At 47.4% G+C, this 17,790-nt stretch overlaps 1 protein-coding gene across 1 annotated transcript in view; it reads left to right on the forward strand.

Annotated features, from left to right (window-relative positions):
- Window positions 1-17,327, forward strand: part of ptprub (protein tyrosine phosphatase receptor type Ub) — a 224,877-nt gene extending 207,550 nt beyond the window's left edge. Inside the window, exons 24-29 of the mRNA XM_056286802.1 lie at window positions 3,182-3,331; window positions 5,376-5,690; window positions 11,289-11,414; window positions 15,329-15,486; window positions 16,891-17,026; window positions 17,208-17,327. Of these exons, the coding sequence (XP_056142777.1) occupies window positions 3,182-3,331; window positions 5,376-5,690; window positions 11,289-11,414; window positions 15,329-15,486; window positions 16,891-17,026; window positions 17,208-17,270 (948 nt within the window). The 3' untranslated portion in view covers window positions 17,271-17,327. The remainder of the gene's footprint in view (window positions 1-3,181; window positions 3,332-5,375; window positions 5,691-11,288; window positions 11,415-15,328; window positions 15,487-16,890; window positions 17,027-17,207) is intronic.
- The last annotated feature ends 463 nt before the right edge of the window (window positions 17,328-17,790 follow it).

Raw genomic sequence — 17,790 nt, forward strand, 5'->3', positions numbered from 1 at the left:
TAATCTTAAAAACAAACTAGTCAGCACGCCCACAAATGACCAGCGGGGCTTTGTCTTGAGGCGATACTATGTGCAGTGGAAAACGAAATCCCAAAAAGCAAAGCGAGTAGTCAAATAGAGGTGAGTTGAGCAGCAGCATGCAGTGGAAAGGGGGCATTAGATGAGTGATGAAACCTTTCTCCCATTAAATGTTGTGTCCAGATGAACTGATTCAACTTTCTGTGACCAGGAGGCTATTTGTGAAGGTCAGGAATGTTTAGAGAGGAAAAAGCAGTTGGCACTATCAAAAAGAGCCACAGACATCAGAAAAGCATTTGAAAAAGCAGGCAGTGATTTACAAAGAACCACAGAGGCATCATTTGAGTATTTGCTATTAATTGCCAAGGCTAAAAAAACTGCACAATATTGGAGAGCAGCTTATCAAGTCCACCTGCCTGAAACCCCTGGAGAGGCTGTGTGGCTCACAGGGAGTGGATAAAGTGAAAACCATCCCACTCTGACAACACTGTTAAAGACAGAAAGCAATCATGGGTGATGGACCCCTACATTTCCAGCCTTGAGGACGTGGAATACCTCGGCTTTAAAGATGAGCTTGCTGACCTTCAAGCCGATTTGGTGTCAAAGAAATATCTCCAGGAGAACAGATCCAAAATGCTTTGGATCCATCAAAGGACACGTTGTTCCACCCAAACTGGCCAGACACGCAGTTACAAGGCTTATTCTCCCGTTCAGCACCGCATGTCTGTCTGGGACTGCCTTCGGCGCTCTTGTAAAAATAAAAACAAAGGCCTGTGGTAGGCTTGATGTCCACTGGGACTTAAGGCTGGCTGTTACTAGCATCGCACCTGACATCCCATTCCTGGTCAGAGGTATGCAAGCCCAAGGTGGCCATTAGTTTATGAATGAACAGAATGGTGCACGGTAAAAAGATTTAAGGAAGAAGTTATTGTTATTGTTACTGTTAGCAAGAAGGTCCTGGGTTCGAATCCCGGGGTTGTCCATCCTTGGGGGTCATCCCAGGTCATCCTCTGTGTGGAGTTTGCATGTTCTCCCTGTGTCTGCGGTGGGTTTTCTGCGGGCGCTCCGGTTTCCTCCACCATCAAAAGAAACATGCATGTTAGGGTTAATACTCCTGTCTGTGCCCCTGACCGAGGCAATAGGGAGAAGAACTGGAGTTGGTCCCCGGGTGCTGCACGGAGGCTGCCCACTGCTCCTAGCTACACAGCTAGCATGGGTTAAATGGGGAGAGAGAATTTCCCCACAGGGATTAATAATGTAGTAAAAAAAAAAAGCCAAATTAACATATACTGTATAGCTGTGTCAAAACCAGCGTTCACATGATGTGCACGTGGCTATGCAAGAAACTGCCCCTGCCCTTTTAACTGGTCTGAGGGGCATCTAGGACAGAGCTATAGGTGTAGGTGCTGATTAATCACGTGTTATGCTGATAATGAATCACTGTTATTCTTTTGGTAAGGGTGCGTGTTTATCGGCCTGTGGTGACAAGCGTGGGTGAAAACTGGGATGGCGTCCAGCGCTTTCCCTGTGCCCCCGTCCGTAGGGTTAGTCGCTGTGTCAGGAAGGGCATCCGACATAAAACTTTGCCAACTCGGTATGCGGGTTGACGAGACCATGCTGGATCAGTTGAGGCCCGGGTTAACAATGGCCGCCATTGGTGCTGTGCCCTCACATGGTACCGATGGAAATGATAAAATAAACTGAAAAAGAGGGAACAAGCTGAAAGAAGAAGAAGAAGGAGGTTTACAGGCCGACTCTGTTGGGTTGTTAAATGAAAAAAAACTTTAACTTATACTAGAAAAGAGACATTTATCAAACGTAAAAGTTCTAAGTTCTAAAATGGAAATTGATTTTACTTTTTGCCAGTAATGGTTTGTACGAGCGTCCGGGTAGCGTAGCGGTCTATTCCGTTGCCTACCAACACGGGGATCTCCGGTTCGAATCCCCGTGTTTCCTCCGGCTTGGGCGGACATCCCTACATACACAATTGGCCGTGTCTGCGGGTGGGAAGCCGGATGTGGGTATGTGTCCTGGTTGCTGCACTAGCGCCTCCTCTGGTTGGTTGGGGCACCTGTTTGGGGGAGGGAGAGGGAACTGGGGGGAATAGCGTGATCCTCCCACGTGCTACGTCCCCCTGATGAAACTCCTCACTGTCAGGTGAAAAGAAGCAGCTGGTGACTCCACATGTATGGGAGGAGGCACGTGGTAGTCTGCAGCCCTCCCCGGATCAGCAGAGGGGGTGGAGCAGCGACCGGGATGGCTCAGAAGAGTGGGGTAGTTAGCCGACTACAGTTGGGGAGAAAAGGGGGGGGGGCAGAAATAAAATAAACCACTTGATTCTTTCGGTGTGTGTGAGTGCAAACCGGGGGGGGGGGCTTAGCTTTTCTTAGATACAAGTAGGGGGGCTCCAAGGAAAAAAAGGTTGGGGACCACTGACTTAGGAGGCCATTCATAGACAAATACCAGCAGCTGTTATGCAGTGGAAAAAAATGTTTTTTTCCTCGCGCTGTTTGGAAATGCAGAGAGAGCGAGGGATGGTGTTCTCCCTCTGAGAGTTGTGTAAAGGTCAACGCAACGGTTTCAGAGATAAGACTCACATGTATCTATCGCAGTGTGCTGCCTCGGCACGTGCCCTTCTTCAGAAGTGAAGATCATTTGCATACTTGCCTCCCATTATGTAAATCAAATGTTTACTTAGCTGTTTATTACATTTGTGGTTATTTTAAAGGGTGCTCTAATTAAACGCACAAATGTGTGTCGATCTAGAATCATGTCTTTTTCGACGGCTCTTTGATGCACCGTAAACATTATAGTACACGGTCAACCCAGGAGGGGGCAGGCTATGAAAGCCGTCCATTCTCGGCCCCGTTCTTCACCTTACCTGATTATTTGTGTTACGCTGCGTACCTTTGTTCACCCTATGTATCTGTGTACCCATGTGTTTGCCCTTCTCTGTCCATTAGAGTGTGCGCTCGTCCATAACCAGTGCACACACTCTCAAATATTTCCCCCTGAAAACATGTACTGTACACACACACACACACGTGCACAGAACACTCAAGTACATGTGAGTGTGCGCACACAGACACACACAGACACACACACACACACACACACAGCAACTCTTCTCAGTGTGGTCCATATTTCTGTCCCCTCCTTTCAGGAGCAGTATATCTTTATCCATGATGCCATTCTGGAGGCCTGTCTGTGTGGCGAGACGTCCATCTTGGTGAATGAGTTTGCCCTCACCTACAAAGAGATGCTGAGAGTGGACTCCCAGAGCAACTCCTCCCAGCTGCGTGAAGAGTACCAGGTCAGTCCCACGCTGGACGGGAGACAGGGATCGCCTTGATTTGTTGTAAAAAGACCACTCTCTCAACATGTCCTCTGACCAGATACACAAGATGACGCTGTGATGGCTTATAGTCCATGTTGCGTATCTTAATTTGTACAATAGAATTTGATTTATCTGGAGGGTCTGGGTAGCGTGGCAGTCTATTCTGTTGCCTACCAACTCAGGGATCGCAGGTTCGAATCCCCGTGTTACCTCCGGCTTGGTCGGGCGTCCCTACAGACACAATTGGCCGTGTCTGCAGGCGGGAAGCCGGATGTGGGTGTGTGTCCTGGTCGCTGCACTAGCGCCTCCTCTGGTCGGTCGGGGCACCTGTTCAAGGGGGAACTGTGGGGGACTAGCGTGATCCTCCCATGCGCTATGTCCCCCTGGCGAAACTCCTCACTGTCAGGTGAAAAGAAGCGGCCGGCGACTCCACTTGTATCGGAGGAGGCATGTGGTAGTCTGCAGCCCTCCCCGGATCGGCAGAGAGGGTGGAGCAGCGACCGGAACGGCTCGGGAAGAATTGGGGAGAAAAAGGGGGAAAAACATAAACAAAACAAAAAAAGAAGAAGAATTTGATTGACCTGAGCATCTCTAGAGGGAGTTTGGGTCTAGTGAAAAGTATACACAAGACATTCATGCACACATGGAAAAGGGCGTGTGCAAAATATGCTATTCACAGTCCCTCAGTCTAACTTTAATTCTCACACAGAAGTGCTTTTCATTTCATTTGAGAAACTCAGCACTTCAGTTTCAAATTTGGCACCAACGGGTGGCGATATTCATGCTTGGAGGCCATCATATTTGTGCGCTCGGTCTATTGTGGACACTTAAGAGGTTGTTATTTTTGCATCTATGCCCGTTCTTTTAGGGCATTTTGTGTGCGAGATAGGTTTTTTGTAAACACCAGAGACTGATTACAGCGGCTCGCTGGTGGACAAACACTTAGTGGTACAGACATTTAAAAGTCAACAGAGGACGAAGGTAGAAATGAGATGACAAATTAAGGTTGTGTTTGTGTGCGAGTGGGTGTATACCCGTGTATGTGTCAAAATGAGCTCGGCTTGGGCGTGTGCGCTTCGCATGTGTGCAAGTGAGAGACCGTTAGTTTCCTTTCACTTTTGATTGTGCGTGATTGTCATTGAAACCCCGCACACGACTTATAGGAATACAGTCCCGGGAACGTTTTATTAGACGTTGATGAGGAGGGTGGAGTGCCAGCTGTGCTCCCATATGCATCACCTTCCGCATCCACCTCCCTTCTGTCTGCCCAGCCAGCAGCTGCATTGATTCAGGGTCGTACACTTCCGCATATGCAATAATGCAGGAATAGACTGGTGCCTCTTCTTTAATTCCGTGCTATATTTGATCCTAATACATCACATGTGAATTACATTGGATTCATTATCAGAAGATTTATTGCTCCGGCTTGGCGGGAGACGGTGCGGCACAGCTGTCTGATTACAATACATTACGGCGGCTTCTTATAAAGGGAGATGTCGTGTTCCTTCGTTTAAGTGTGTAAACTCATTTGCGTGACGTTGCAGCCGCCGTGCTGCCCGGTCTGAGCTCCCTATACGAGTCCTCCGCCGTGTAATCCAGCAGACACACCGCACAGCCAACCAGCAGCACAATTCACAGATCTATTATTGATGCTCGGTATTGAATTATAATCCTTTTTTTTTTAACCTTGCGTGATTTAATTATGCCTGAATCGAGCATAGCGTTGATCAAAGAAAATTGGCATGCAATATTTCCTGTGGAGTAGTTTTTTTTCCCCCCGCTTTGCAAAGTATTTAACATTCCCTTTCATGATGCTGACCTAATTTACTATTTATTCTTTTAACTGCCTTGGTTTGTGCTGAAGATTCTTTTAGGCGGTATGATTATTGGGTTCCTCCCACACCCACAAAGCGACACTCCTTCTCATTACCTTTGTTTTTATTTTTCTCTCTTGCTGCCCTACCTAATTGTTCAAACCCTCTCTTATCTCAATCTGTTAACTCGGCCATCATATCTGCAGACGTTAAACTCCGTGACCCCCCATCTGGATGTGGAAGAGTGCAGCATTGCGCTGTTGCCCAGGAATCGGGAGAAGAACCGCAGCATGGACGTGCTGCCGCCTGATCGGGCCCTCGCATTCCTGGTCACCACCGAGGGGGAGAGCAACAACTACATCAACGCCGCCCTCACAGACAGTTTCCACCGGCCGGCAGCCTTTATTGTGACCCCTCACCCGCTCCCCGGCACCACGGCCGACTTCTGGAGGCTGGTGTTTGACTACGGCTGCACAGCAGTGGTCATGCTCAACCAGCTGAACCAGTCAAACTCTGCCTGGGTAAGGTCCAAGTTACCTATACAGCTTTTATTACCGGTTTGTTGTTGACCATCAGATGGAGCTGTGGCGAGTTTTGAGCTCGCTGGCACAGAGAGTTGTTGGTTTTCTTTTCCCCTTTACTTTAAACTTGAGGTTTTTCCTGCTGTACCCCATCTCCATTTAGTTTCTATATCTTGCTGTGCTTTGGATTACTTCCTTCATGCCGGTGCTTTGATCTCCAGGCATCACTAGATAACACCCGCCCTGGGTTTCTACCTACCGTTATTCAAGTTACATCTCCAAAGAATAAGCTTGCATTACCCTGCAGCCAGATCTCAAGGTTGCTTTTTTTGGCATCCCAATTTTCCCGTGTCTTCCTCCGTACTGTTGTATTTGTGTTCTTCTTGAAACACTAGAGATCGTCCCACATGCTACTTATTCCTATTTCATTACACCTGTTCTAATTATGTGGATAGGTAATGAATAACACAAAGCATACAGTGAATCTGATAGAGCTGAATTCCCATGGCCAGGAAATAATGGATGTTACTCAGTCTAGTTTGGAGTTAGTATACATTTGAATCCCTGAGTAAGAGTTTTAGAAGCCCTGCCAGTAACGTTAATTGTTGGGTTAGCACCTGGAACGTGCAATAAATCGATAACACAATTGTAGTTGTTTTTCCACTTGAATAAATAGATTTACGCCCCGGTGATTTCAGCACATCTAGTCGAGATGTGTGGGCGTGTCTATTTTATTTATTTTTTTTGCATTAGAGCTTTGATTGGCAAATCAAACACTCGAAGTGAGCGTGTAAATTGACAACACAGCATATTTTACTTGTGTATTATACATATGTATATTTGGGTAGCACAATGCCCCAGTGGTTAGCACTGTTGCCTCACAGCAAGAAGGTCCTGGGTTCGAACCCCAGGCCGTCCCAGGTCCTTTCTGTGTGGAGTTTGCATGTTCGCCCTGTGTCTGCGTGGGTTTCCTCCGGGTGCTCCGGTTTCCTCCCACCATCAAAAAGACATGCATGTTGAGTCCGCGGTGGGGTAGCGGTCTAAGCATCGGCCTTGTGTTGATGCAGTTGCCCACTGGGGACCGGGGTTCGCGCCTCGGTCTTGTCAGATCCGACTACGGCCGGACTCGATGAAGCGGCAGTAATTGGCAACGCTGTCTTTGGAAGGGGAGGCGGAGTCGGCTTGTGTTCGTCACATGAATGCGTCTCCGGGTGTGTTGGAAAAAGCAGTGGTTCGGCCTGGAGTCGCCTTGTCACGAAAGTGGGGAGGCGTCTCCTTCGAGACTGCCGGCCGGAGAGATGCAGTTGGCAAACGCATGCAGTACGAGGGTGGGTGTTTGAATTAAAATAGGGATCAATTGGCCACCAAATTGGGAGAAAAAAGGGAAAAATCAGAAATAAATTTAGAAAAAAAAAAGACATGCATGTTAGGGTTAATGCTCCTGCCTGTGTCCCTGAGCAAGGCAATGGAAAGAAGAAGTGGAGTTGGTCCCCGGACGCTGCAGCTGCCCACTGCTCCTATACAATAGGATGGGTTAGATGCAGAGAACAAATTCGTTGTGAGAATACAGTGTCAAATAAAGTGGCTTTCATTCAATTAATTTCATTAAAAACTGGGTCATGATGTGCTCTGGCTCTGTCGTGGTAGGTAGGAACAGAGTATAGTAAATACATAGATTAAGCCTATCAAGACGGATAGCTACAGCATGGTCATTATCATCAGGAACAGAACTGCATGTTGATGTCACAAACTCTGAAAATGGGCACTACAAGGAGACACTATCTGCCTCAAACAAAGCAGGGTGGTGTTTGGATACCCACGATGGTCTTAAATTCCCCCCTTTTTAAGGCCGGATGGTGGCAATTCTAGACTTCTCGTTTGTCTAAACATAGAGGATTCAGAGACAAAGTCCTTGGTAGTATTATCAGACTTTATTAATGCTAAAGCATGGCACACATGAGGCATAGTTATCCAAGTGCTCGCCCTTTCCTGAGAGCGCCCCTCTTTTATACCTCGCTACGCAGCCAAACCGCTGAGTCATGCTTATTGTAAACAAGGCTGGGTTAAGGTCACGGCAGTGTGCTACCCACTACCTGTCTCCCTAATTCCTATTCATAGGAGGAGCCCTCCCTCTATACATCTCTACTGCCGGGCTGTCATCCTAATTGATAACAGAGCTTTTGCTCACAAGAGCATATTGTTCAGCGGGTTCATAGGGCAGTTGTTTGTTCCTCTCCTCCTTATCTCGTGTCTTCCAGCTCGTAACCCACCAAGCCCGTTTCTCCAATTACTTTGTACAAACTTTGCTACACTCGGTGAGTTTCTCATAAATTCCTCTGCTATCAGCTAAAAGTTAACAATAGGCCTTTATTTGTTCACATGGAGAAGACACTTTATTAAACTACCTCTGCTCTGTCACTTATGCACTTTATAGCATCTGTCTGAGTAATATAGACTAAAGTTAAAGATGGTATAGGTCATACATGGCTGAAGATTAAAAGTAAACAAACTATGTATATATGATCATATGGCAGACACACAGGACATATAAATTTTCCTTCACGCCCTGTATCACACACCAATGAACAAAAGCCATATCTGAGTTTACTGCAGTGTTAATGATGTGATTAGCGTTGGTTAATTGCATTTTGTAAACAACCATCTACTAGCACACTGGAGACTAGCAAGGAGCCCACACAACCGGAGGTTATGGAGGGAACAAGCTGTGTGTAACTAAGATGGAACAGTCCATATTCAACCACTAAGATTTATCAAAAAGCGTGATATAAACTGCATCAGGATTTTTAACCAGTTCAGCATCAAGCTGCATCTATCGATCTTCTCGAGATTTTGACTGTACCGCATTTATAAAAACGTTTATACCTCCAATTGTCGAACCGACTGTCAAACCTCAGATCCAGGAGGAACAATGCGGATTCCGTCCTGGCTGTGGAACAACGGACCAACTCTTTACCCTAGCGGAAGTGCTGAGGGAGGCATGGGTCTTTGACCAGCCAGTCTACATGTGTTTTGTGCTCTTGGCTTATGACCATGTGCCCTGGGGCACTCTGTGGGGGGTACTGCGGGAGTATGAGTTACTGGGGCAGTTGCTACAAGTCATGCGGTCCTTGTACAACTAAAGTGAGAGCTGTGTTCTCATTCTCGGCACAAAGTCAAACACGTTTTCGGTGGGTGTCGGACTCCGCCAAGGTTGTCCCTTGTCTCTGATTCTGTTTGTGATATTCATGGACAGGATCTCAAGGTGAGGAGTGTGTCCATTTTAGGAACCCCAGAATTGCATCTCTGCTCTTCGCAGATGATGTGGTCTTGTTGGCTTCATCAGAACGTGACCTCCAGCACGCACTGGGGCAGAGTGTGAAATGGCTGGGAGGCCAGGGTTCTCTACCCAAAAATGGTGGATTGCTGCCTCCGGGTTGGGGATGAATTGTTGCCTCAAGTGAAGGAGTTCAAGTATCACGGGGTCTTGTTCACATGTGAGGGTAGGATGGAGCGGGGGATTGACAGGCGGATTGGTGCAGCATCGGCAGTAATGCGGACGTTGTACCGGACCGTTGTGGTGAAGAGGGAGCTGAGCCAGAAGGCAAAGCTCTCAATTTACCGGTCAATCTTCGTTCCAATCCTCACCTATGGTCATGAGCTTTGGGTAGTGACGGAAAGGGTGACATCGCGGATACAAGCGGCTGAAATGAGTTTCCTCCGTAGAGTGTCTGGGCTCAGCCTTAGAGATAGGGTGAGGAGCTCGGAGTAGAATTGCTGCTGCTGCGCGTCGAAAGGAGCCAGTTGAGGTGGTTCGGGCAACTGATTAGGATGCCTCCTGGGTGCCTTCCTTTGGAGGTTTTCCAGGCACGTCCAACTAGAAGGAGACCCCGGGGTAGACCCAGAACTCGCTGGAGGGACTACATGTTCAATCTGGCCTACGAACATCTTGGGATCCCCCAGGAGGAGCTGGAGGGCGTTGCTGGGGAGAGAGACGTCTGGAGTGCCCTACTTAGCTTGCTGCCACGATGACCCAATGCCGGAGAAGGGGCTGAGATGAGATGAGATTAGATTTATACCTCCAATGCCCTCTAACTACCCAGAAAGCCAGAAATTTGTGTTTATCACTGGAATTGATCTTTAAACATAGATACATGCATGATGGGAAGTTTTCAGCCCTGAAACAGCTTACATTGACTGGTGTATGTATCTGAGGTTGTTGTTCAACCTCTTACTTGCATATTTGTAAACTCATCTATAGTCCCATAAGACTTTGCAGAGGTCCTTGCAAATGGTCTTCGGATCTAAAGTGGCTGTGGAATTCTCCACGTAGTTGACATATATTATGTAAACAATGCAGTGCTAATAAATGACCTCCGTCGAGAATAACTCTGTAGGATTCACTCCATTGTGTAATAGGGTGTTTGTATACAGCCTTTGCTACACAGCATCTTGTAATGTACTGTAAAGTAAGGCAGCATTAGTATGGAGATCACACATTATACAAACTTTTCAATCTATACTTTATTTCTTCTCATACAGTTATCAAAGTTTCTTCTTCTTTTTTTTTTCTTGTGTGTGTGGATTTTTTCCACCTTTTCTCCCCAGTTGTATTTGGCCAATTACCCCACTCTTCTGAGCCATCCCAGTCACTGCTCCACCCCCTCTGCCGATCCGGGGAGGGCTGGAGACTACCACATGCCTCCTCCGATACATGTGGAGTCGCCGGCCGCTTCTTTTCACCTGACAGTGAGAAGTTTCGTCAGGGGGACGTAACGCGTGAGAGGATCACGCTATTCCCCCCAGTTCCCCCTCCCCCCTGAATAGGTGCCCCGACTGACCAGAGGAGGCGCTAGTGCAGCAACCAGGACACATACCCACATCCAGCTTCCTACAAGCAGACACAGCCAACTGTGTCTGTACGGACACCTGATCAAGCCAGAGGTAACATGGGGATTCGAACCAGCGATCCCCGTGTTGGTAGACAACAGAATAGACCACTATGCTATCCAGATGCCTGTTCTCCTTTTTTTGTTTTTTTCCGTGCTTATCCTTTAATTTTTTTGTCCAAACATTGACTATGTTGTTACCAAGTTAATTGGCTCATTGTGAAATTGTGTTTTTAACTGTTCACAGCAGGTGTACAACATTGTCCCTGGATATTGCTATGTCTCTATGCACACTACATGTCATGACAACCCCACAGTGATGTCACTCCTCTCAGTACGCCACTGTGGGTTATTGTAACAGCTCTCTTTGTGCAGATTGACAATGCTCCCATCTCTCCCTCTGTCTATGTTGTTTTTGTCCTTGTGTGTCAGCATGTCTCTCTTGCAAATGTTTGGCCTAACTTTAAGGGGGGGGGTGTTTTAACTGCAGCACATTCCCCCCAGCATTCAGAAGATCTTTCCTATCTCCAAGAAAGTTGAACCAGTTCATCTGGACACAAAGAGTGAAGAGGTCACTTAGATGAGTGATGAAGCATTTCTGTCAGTACACGTTGTGTCCAGATGAACTGATTCAACTTTCTTTGAATTTCTTACCTGAATTATTGAGCATGCATAAAGACATCTTTCCTCTCGGTTTGTCCTCTACCTGTAGCCATGTGTGCAGTACTGGCCAGAGCCTGGCTTACAGCAGTACGGACCCATGGAGGTGGAGTTTCTGTCCATGTCAGCAGATGAGGATGTCATCACCCGCCTGTTTCGGGTCAAGAACGTCACACGGGTGGGTTATCATAGTCAGAAATTACACTGTGTAGTACATGTTGTTCGCTTGAGCGTCATTTACCTGAGATAAGGTGGGAGTGCTGTGGTTATTCATGCAGCAGTAGTTCAAATATCACATTGCACCTGTACTAAAATGCAACATTTTGAAATATCCATTTGTCAGGGCTTGACTGTGTTTGGGAACCCTGAAAACAATATGACCATTTTTTAAAAGTTTTGTGTGTGCTTGGAAGTAATAAATAAAATGGATTTTAAATTCTCCCATATCTAGCATTTTAAAAACATCTGAAGTCGACAGAATGGAGTGTTGAGCACTTTTATTAACAGTGGCTATATATTCATATATTCTTCTGCATTTCAGGTATCATTAAGAAACATTCACACATCAAGTAATTTTTTTTTTGTTGCTCCCCAATTGTATCTGGCCAATTTCCCCACTCTTCTGAGCTGTCCCAGTTGCTGCTCCACCCCACCCCACTCTGCCGATCTGGGGAGGGCTGCAGACTACCATATGCCTCCTCCGATACATGTGGAGTCCCCAGCTGCTTCTTTTCACCTGACAGTGAGGAGTTTCGCCAGCAGTCCCCCCTCCCCCCGAACAGGCACCCCAACTGACCAGAGGAGGCGCTAGTGCAGCGACCATGACACATAACCACATCCAGCTTCCCATCTGCAGACAGGGCCAATTGCGTCTGTAGGGACGACCGACCAAGCCGGAGGTAACACGGGGATTCGAACCAGATGTCCCCATGTTGGCAGGCAACGGAGTAGACCGCTACGCTACCCAGACGCCTACATCAAATAATTTTAGGTTGATAAAGCAGCCGAGTGTCCTGTAAATAGGTTACTCAAAGGCAGAGAGCGTTACCTGGGATCACACCACCAGTCTCCACACAGTGTGGCGGAGTACCGCCGTGTGGTGGTCCATCCATATTGCCTTCTTACGCATGCAGCCCTGCTCTACAGCACTGCCCAAAGATTTGCAAATAAGCAGTTATTTAACAATGTATTCACAGCCCATATTTTATGTCCCACAAAGGACAAACTATTCATATTCAAAAGCAATAATTAAGATAGTACCCTCAGCATTTCCAGAAGGCCACCTGTGAATGCAGATATAGCCTACAGAACAAGCACTCCCTGTACTGTAGGGAACATGCAGGAGGGCCAATTGACATGCACACAATAAAGGTCTCTCCCCCCTTTTTTCAGTTTCTTATTGTCATTACCTTTGTCCTCTATCTGTTGGCGTACTGAAGAGGCAACTTTTATCATAACGCATCCCATATTTCTCTCAGGCTACGTACACTTGTTCATGTACTGTGTCCCACATTTAAATGAAGTGTCTGCCTTGTAGAGAATCAGGCAGAAGTCGTGAAATGGGCTGCCTGAGAAAGTCAAATGAAGGTACCGACAGAGCTGTCTGGGCACGGGGAGCTGATGGGGCATCAGTTTGTTCCACATTCGGACGTGAACTACTTTGTCTCCAAGCTTGCGTGCGCGCGTTAGGCCCGCGCCGACTGGCGATGAGATCGCGTATCGACGATTGAAGGGACGGTCGACTCGACGGTTGGTTTTTCCTACGCCGCTATCAGAACTGAGATGTTATGAAATAATCTCTAGAATCTGCACCCTGCTGTGCGTTTACAGATGTTTCTGGCGGAGCGGCGTGTCTGCCCCCTGGGCCCCGTTAATCGGCACCAGTGAATTTTAAATCCTTCATTACAAACCACTTCGCCGTCTCTTTCCCATGTATCTGACAGCCTGCATCTCCGTCCGCCATACGCCTGCCCGCCAAAACTTCGCTCGGTGCTCCATGAGAGTAGTTAACGTTATGGATATGATTTGGGTTGCGATATTAAAAATAAGCAGGGATTCAACTGGGCCAGGGCTGCCCGGGGCTCAGCACCGCCAAATCTTCCATCAACTATTAATTTATTCTTACATTTTTGTTCTGCTTTTATTTTGAAAAGAATACATATATTACATGCTGCCAATTCAGATAATGGTTCATGTTTTTTGGGGTTTAACATGACATTGCGTCATCACTTTCATGGTCAACGGCGAGCTGATGGTCCACCGGCTGCCACGCCCAACTCATCTGGGACCTGGCAAAGGCACACCCCCGGAACCACAGAACCCCCCCCCCCACACATAACAAATCCCAATTTAACCCCTGTAGATGAGATAATAATGTTAAACGGAACGTGATGCTGTGATATTGTCACACCAAGCACAGACACACGGACTTCTTCTTCTTCTTTTTTGAAATTTATTTATTTATTTATTTTACCCTTTCTCTCCCCAACTGTATCCGGCCAATTACCCCACTCTTCCGAGCTGTCCCGGTCGTTGCTCCACCCCCTCTGCCGATCCGGGGAGGCCTGCAGACTACCACATGCCTCCTCCGATACATGTGGAGTTGCCAGCCGCTTCTTTTCACCTGACAGTGAGGAGTTTCGCCAGGGGGACGTAGCGCGTGGGAGGATCACGCTATTCCCTCCAGTTCCCCCGCCCCCCCGAACAGGCTCCCCGACTGACCAGAGGAGGCGCTAGTGCAGTGACCAGGACACATATCCATATCCGGCTTCCCACCCGCAGACACGGCCAATAGTGTCTGTAGGGATGCCCGACCAAGCCAGAGGTGACACGGGGATTCGAATCGCCGTCCCCGTGTTGGTAGGCAACGGAAAAGACCGCCACCACTCCCGGACGCCCTTATTCACGTAACTTTAACTGTGTATTGCTTGCAGAAAGCTTGAAGGTTTGATTATTTCAGAGCTCCGTCAGACGCTGAGCCACGCTCAAGATAATACCACTACTACTAGTGGCGTGCTTCATTGGCATGCTGTGACGTAACTCCCCCCCACCCCCTGGCGATCAGATCGCCTATAGGCGAGCTCGAGTAGCCATGATTGGACGATATGAAAATAGAAACGATCGCCCAACCCTTAGCACACGTGGTGACTTTATCGTGTGAAGGAGTACGCCTTCTAGTGTCGATTGCCTGCCCTTCTGTGTGTTTTCATGTTGTATCAGAAATTTGCATAAGCACGTGCCCGCATTCTGCAGAGGATTACTGTCAGCCATTTAGACATCAACACACAAGCCCGGTCCCCGCTGTCAGTATTAGCAGCATGACAGGAGGTGCCCAGAACTTTCTCTCTTGATTGGCATCCTCACCTCCCCTGACAGCTGCCCTTGTCATTCCTCTCTTTACCTACACCACCTCTCCTCTTCTCACTGCTCTGAACTGTCAAGGGGAAGGCACCTTACACAGCCAGTGAGGACTTGACTCAGAAAGATAAAAAAAAAAACATTTCTCTGTCTCTCGCTCCCTTCCCAATTCTCTTTCTGTCTTCATGCCTTTATATGGGTGAGCCTGCATGTTTACATTAGCATGGCAACGATACACAAGGGCAGGGCAGAAGAGTCGCCAGGAGGTCACTGTAAGCATATACACTGGGTGGTGTAGAACTGTAGTAGTCCAGAAAAGTACATTGAACCCCCCCCCCTCCATCAGGGCAATTCCTCCATGTGTTGTTGGTGTCTTTCCCGGCTCAATTTGCGTGAGTTAGAGTGCTCCGCTGTTACTTAAGTACAAGGTGAGGTTCTGTTGAGTGCGGCTATGGACACACAGGGACCTCTTTCATACGCTGCTCAGGTCACACTCACACCAGCAGACCCATAAATCTCAGAGTCGCACTGCTGACTGAGCACAGCTGAGACCGACAGCCCCCCAGCCAAGGGAGCAATCATGCACTGTGTTAAGTGGCACATGCAGAAACACTGAAACTGGTGCACCCAGCAGGTGCATGCACATAACACGCACAGACACACCAAAACAAATGTGTGCACACAGACAACATGCTCATATTCCATGTGCTCTCTGTCTTGTGTGGCGTCTTTAAGCTTCAAGAGGGCCAGCTGGTGGTGTGTCAGTTCCAGTTCCTGCGTTGGTCAGCGTATCGCGATGTGCCCGACTCCAAGAAGGCCTTTCTCAATCTGCTGGCTCAAGTGCACAAGTGGCAGAGGGAGTGCGGAGAGGGACGGACTGTTGTCCACTGCCTGTGAGTAACGTCACTCAATCACGCAATCAATCCGTCGATCAATCAATCTGTCAATCAATTATTCAGTCAACCAATCTGTCGGTCTTTTTGCATCGATATAAGATTTGCACTTGTGTGAAGCATTTCATAATGCATTGTGATGTCTCAATTTTCCTCGAGAAGTAAAGTTTGTTTAATTGATTAATTAAGCAGTCTATCAAGAGCGTGCATCATTTATGTAAATTAATACACAACACAACAAGGGAGCGGTACATTTATATTTGTTAGCAAAAGTGTGTTAAGAAATGTGCCGCTTTGATTGACGAGCCCACTTTCCATTTGCCATTTAAAACAAAAGGGTTACGTAATGACGGTTGTATTTCCAACTTCCTGCCGTATAACTTTCAAAAAAGTTTTCCGTAAACCTCAGCCGTCTATTTCGCTTCTTAGTGTGACATCAGCTTGTGTCTGTGATATGAGGTGGTGCTGTGGGTGTTGCGTGTTTTCGTGCGGATGTGCAGGTATGGTGTTATTTTGAGGAGCGCGCTGTGCTGCGGTGTGGCGTGGCGTTTGTGCGGTGGGACGCCGCGTGGCGTGCTGCTAACTCGTCTGTTGTCATAAGTCCCCACAGCCCGCTCCGGCTGATGAATATGAATACGCCGCCCAGCTCATTGGCGAACCATCACACGCGCACCCCTACCGCCACCATCCAAAAGCACATCAGTCAGCGCTGTCACACTGTGTTACCCTCGACAACTGGGAAAGAGATTATGGAGATGAAATCAATTATGGCTTAATACAGAATGCGCTGGTTCTTGCGACAGTAAATCCTAGACTGCCAAAGCACTGATGACGATTGATTACCTTAATATTGCTTGTGTTTGCTGCTAAAGCTCCCATGCCCGCCTTTTTCTGCGTTTGCCTCAGAAGAGGGGAAGTGGATTGTCCTCCAGCAGGGTGATGATTTTGCCTTTCATTTACGATAACCAGGACAATGTTTCTCGGGGAAAATGCCACACCGTACGACTTTTTCCCCTCAATTTTCTCTTGCATTACTGCACTTGTGTGACGATCAGTATCAAGATGTTTGGTACACTCGAACCGTGTCAGTGTATGATTCCAGGTAGGGGGGTAGGGAAGCAAGGTTATCAGATTACATATGCTAATACCGTTTCCCTGCTATACCTACTGAAAACACATGAACAGGCTTCTTAAAAGTGTTGACATATTCCACTACATGGGATTTGAGAGAGAACCCATGAAAAAAAAATTCAGTTTGTTGCAGGACTTCATCTAGAAGTGCAACTCTAATTAACTAATCTATAATTAACTCATCTATAATTAACTAATCTAGCAATGCTGGAAGTATTCGCTAGCATCCAAACATGCAGTAATCCTCCACATCACACACGTTCCCCTGTACAGGAATGGCGGTGGTCGCAGTGGGACCTTCTGTGCCTGCACCATTCTGCTGGAGATGATCCAGTACCAGAACATGGTGGACATCTTCTACGCCGTCAAGACGCTACGCAACTCCAAACCCAACATGGTGGAGTCTCTGGTAAGAGAACTGCCACACCCAATACCACGGCTATCATGGTCACAGGGGTTCTTTTGTGGTTGTGCGTGTTTTTGTATCGTTTTTACTTAGTAACACGTCAATATGAACTCTAGAAATGTGTCTTCTGACTATTTCTGGTTTCCAATTTGCACTCGTTATTTGTTTTTTTTTTCCTGCGCAGGACCAGTATCGATTTTGCTACGACCTCATCCTGGAGTACTTAGAATGCTGTGATGGGAGATAGCAATATGTTTACCATGGCTGATGCATCCCACGCCTGCGAGGGCTCAGCGACCGGCTGCTTTGATGCTGGGACCTGTGGACGGGAGTGTGGACGGGCAGCGGGGGAAGACCAAGAAAAAGAAGATTCGACATCAAGAGTCAAGATTCTAACTTTTAACCTTTAATGTACAGCTGTGATTTCCTCCTCCTTATGGGTGATGTTTATCTCTTTTGATATTTTTTGTGCTTTTTTTTTTCTTTTCTTCTGGTTCTCTTTGCCTCTGAACTGAAGTTCTTCTGTGCTAAGTGATCCTGTAGCAACGAAAGAGTGTTACGGGCTGCGTCGGACCTCTCTGTTTTAAAGAAGGGTCACCTTGGCTGACGTTTCGTTGTTTTGCTGCCAGAGGAAGAGGCGGGGGTCCACATTCATCGTTTACGGCAGCATTTACCACACATGGACGTGTTTTCTTCATTTCGGGAGACGCGACGGCAGCCCTCTATTGTTTGGGCGTGACTCGTGTCCTCCCCCCATACCATAAACT

The sequence above is a fragment of the Lampris incognitus genome, chromosome 9, assembly GCF_029633865.1.
Source record: "Lampris incognitus isolate fLamInc1 chromosome 9, fLamInc1.hap2, whole genome shotgun sequence".
NCBI lineage: Eukaryota > Metazoa > Chordata > Actinopteri > Lampriformes > Lampridae > Lampris > Lampris incognitus.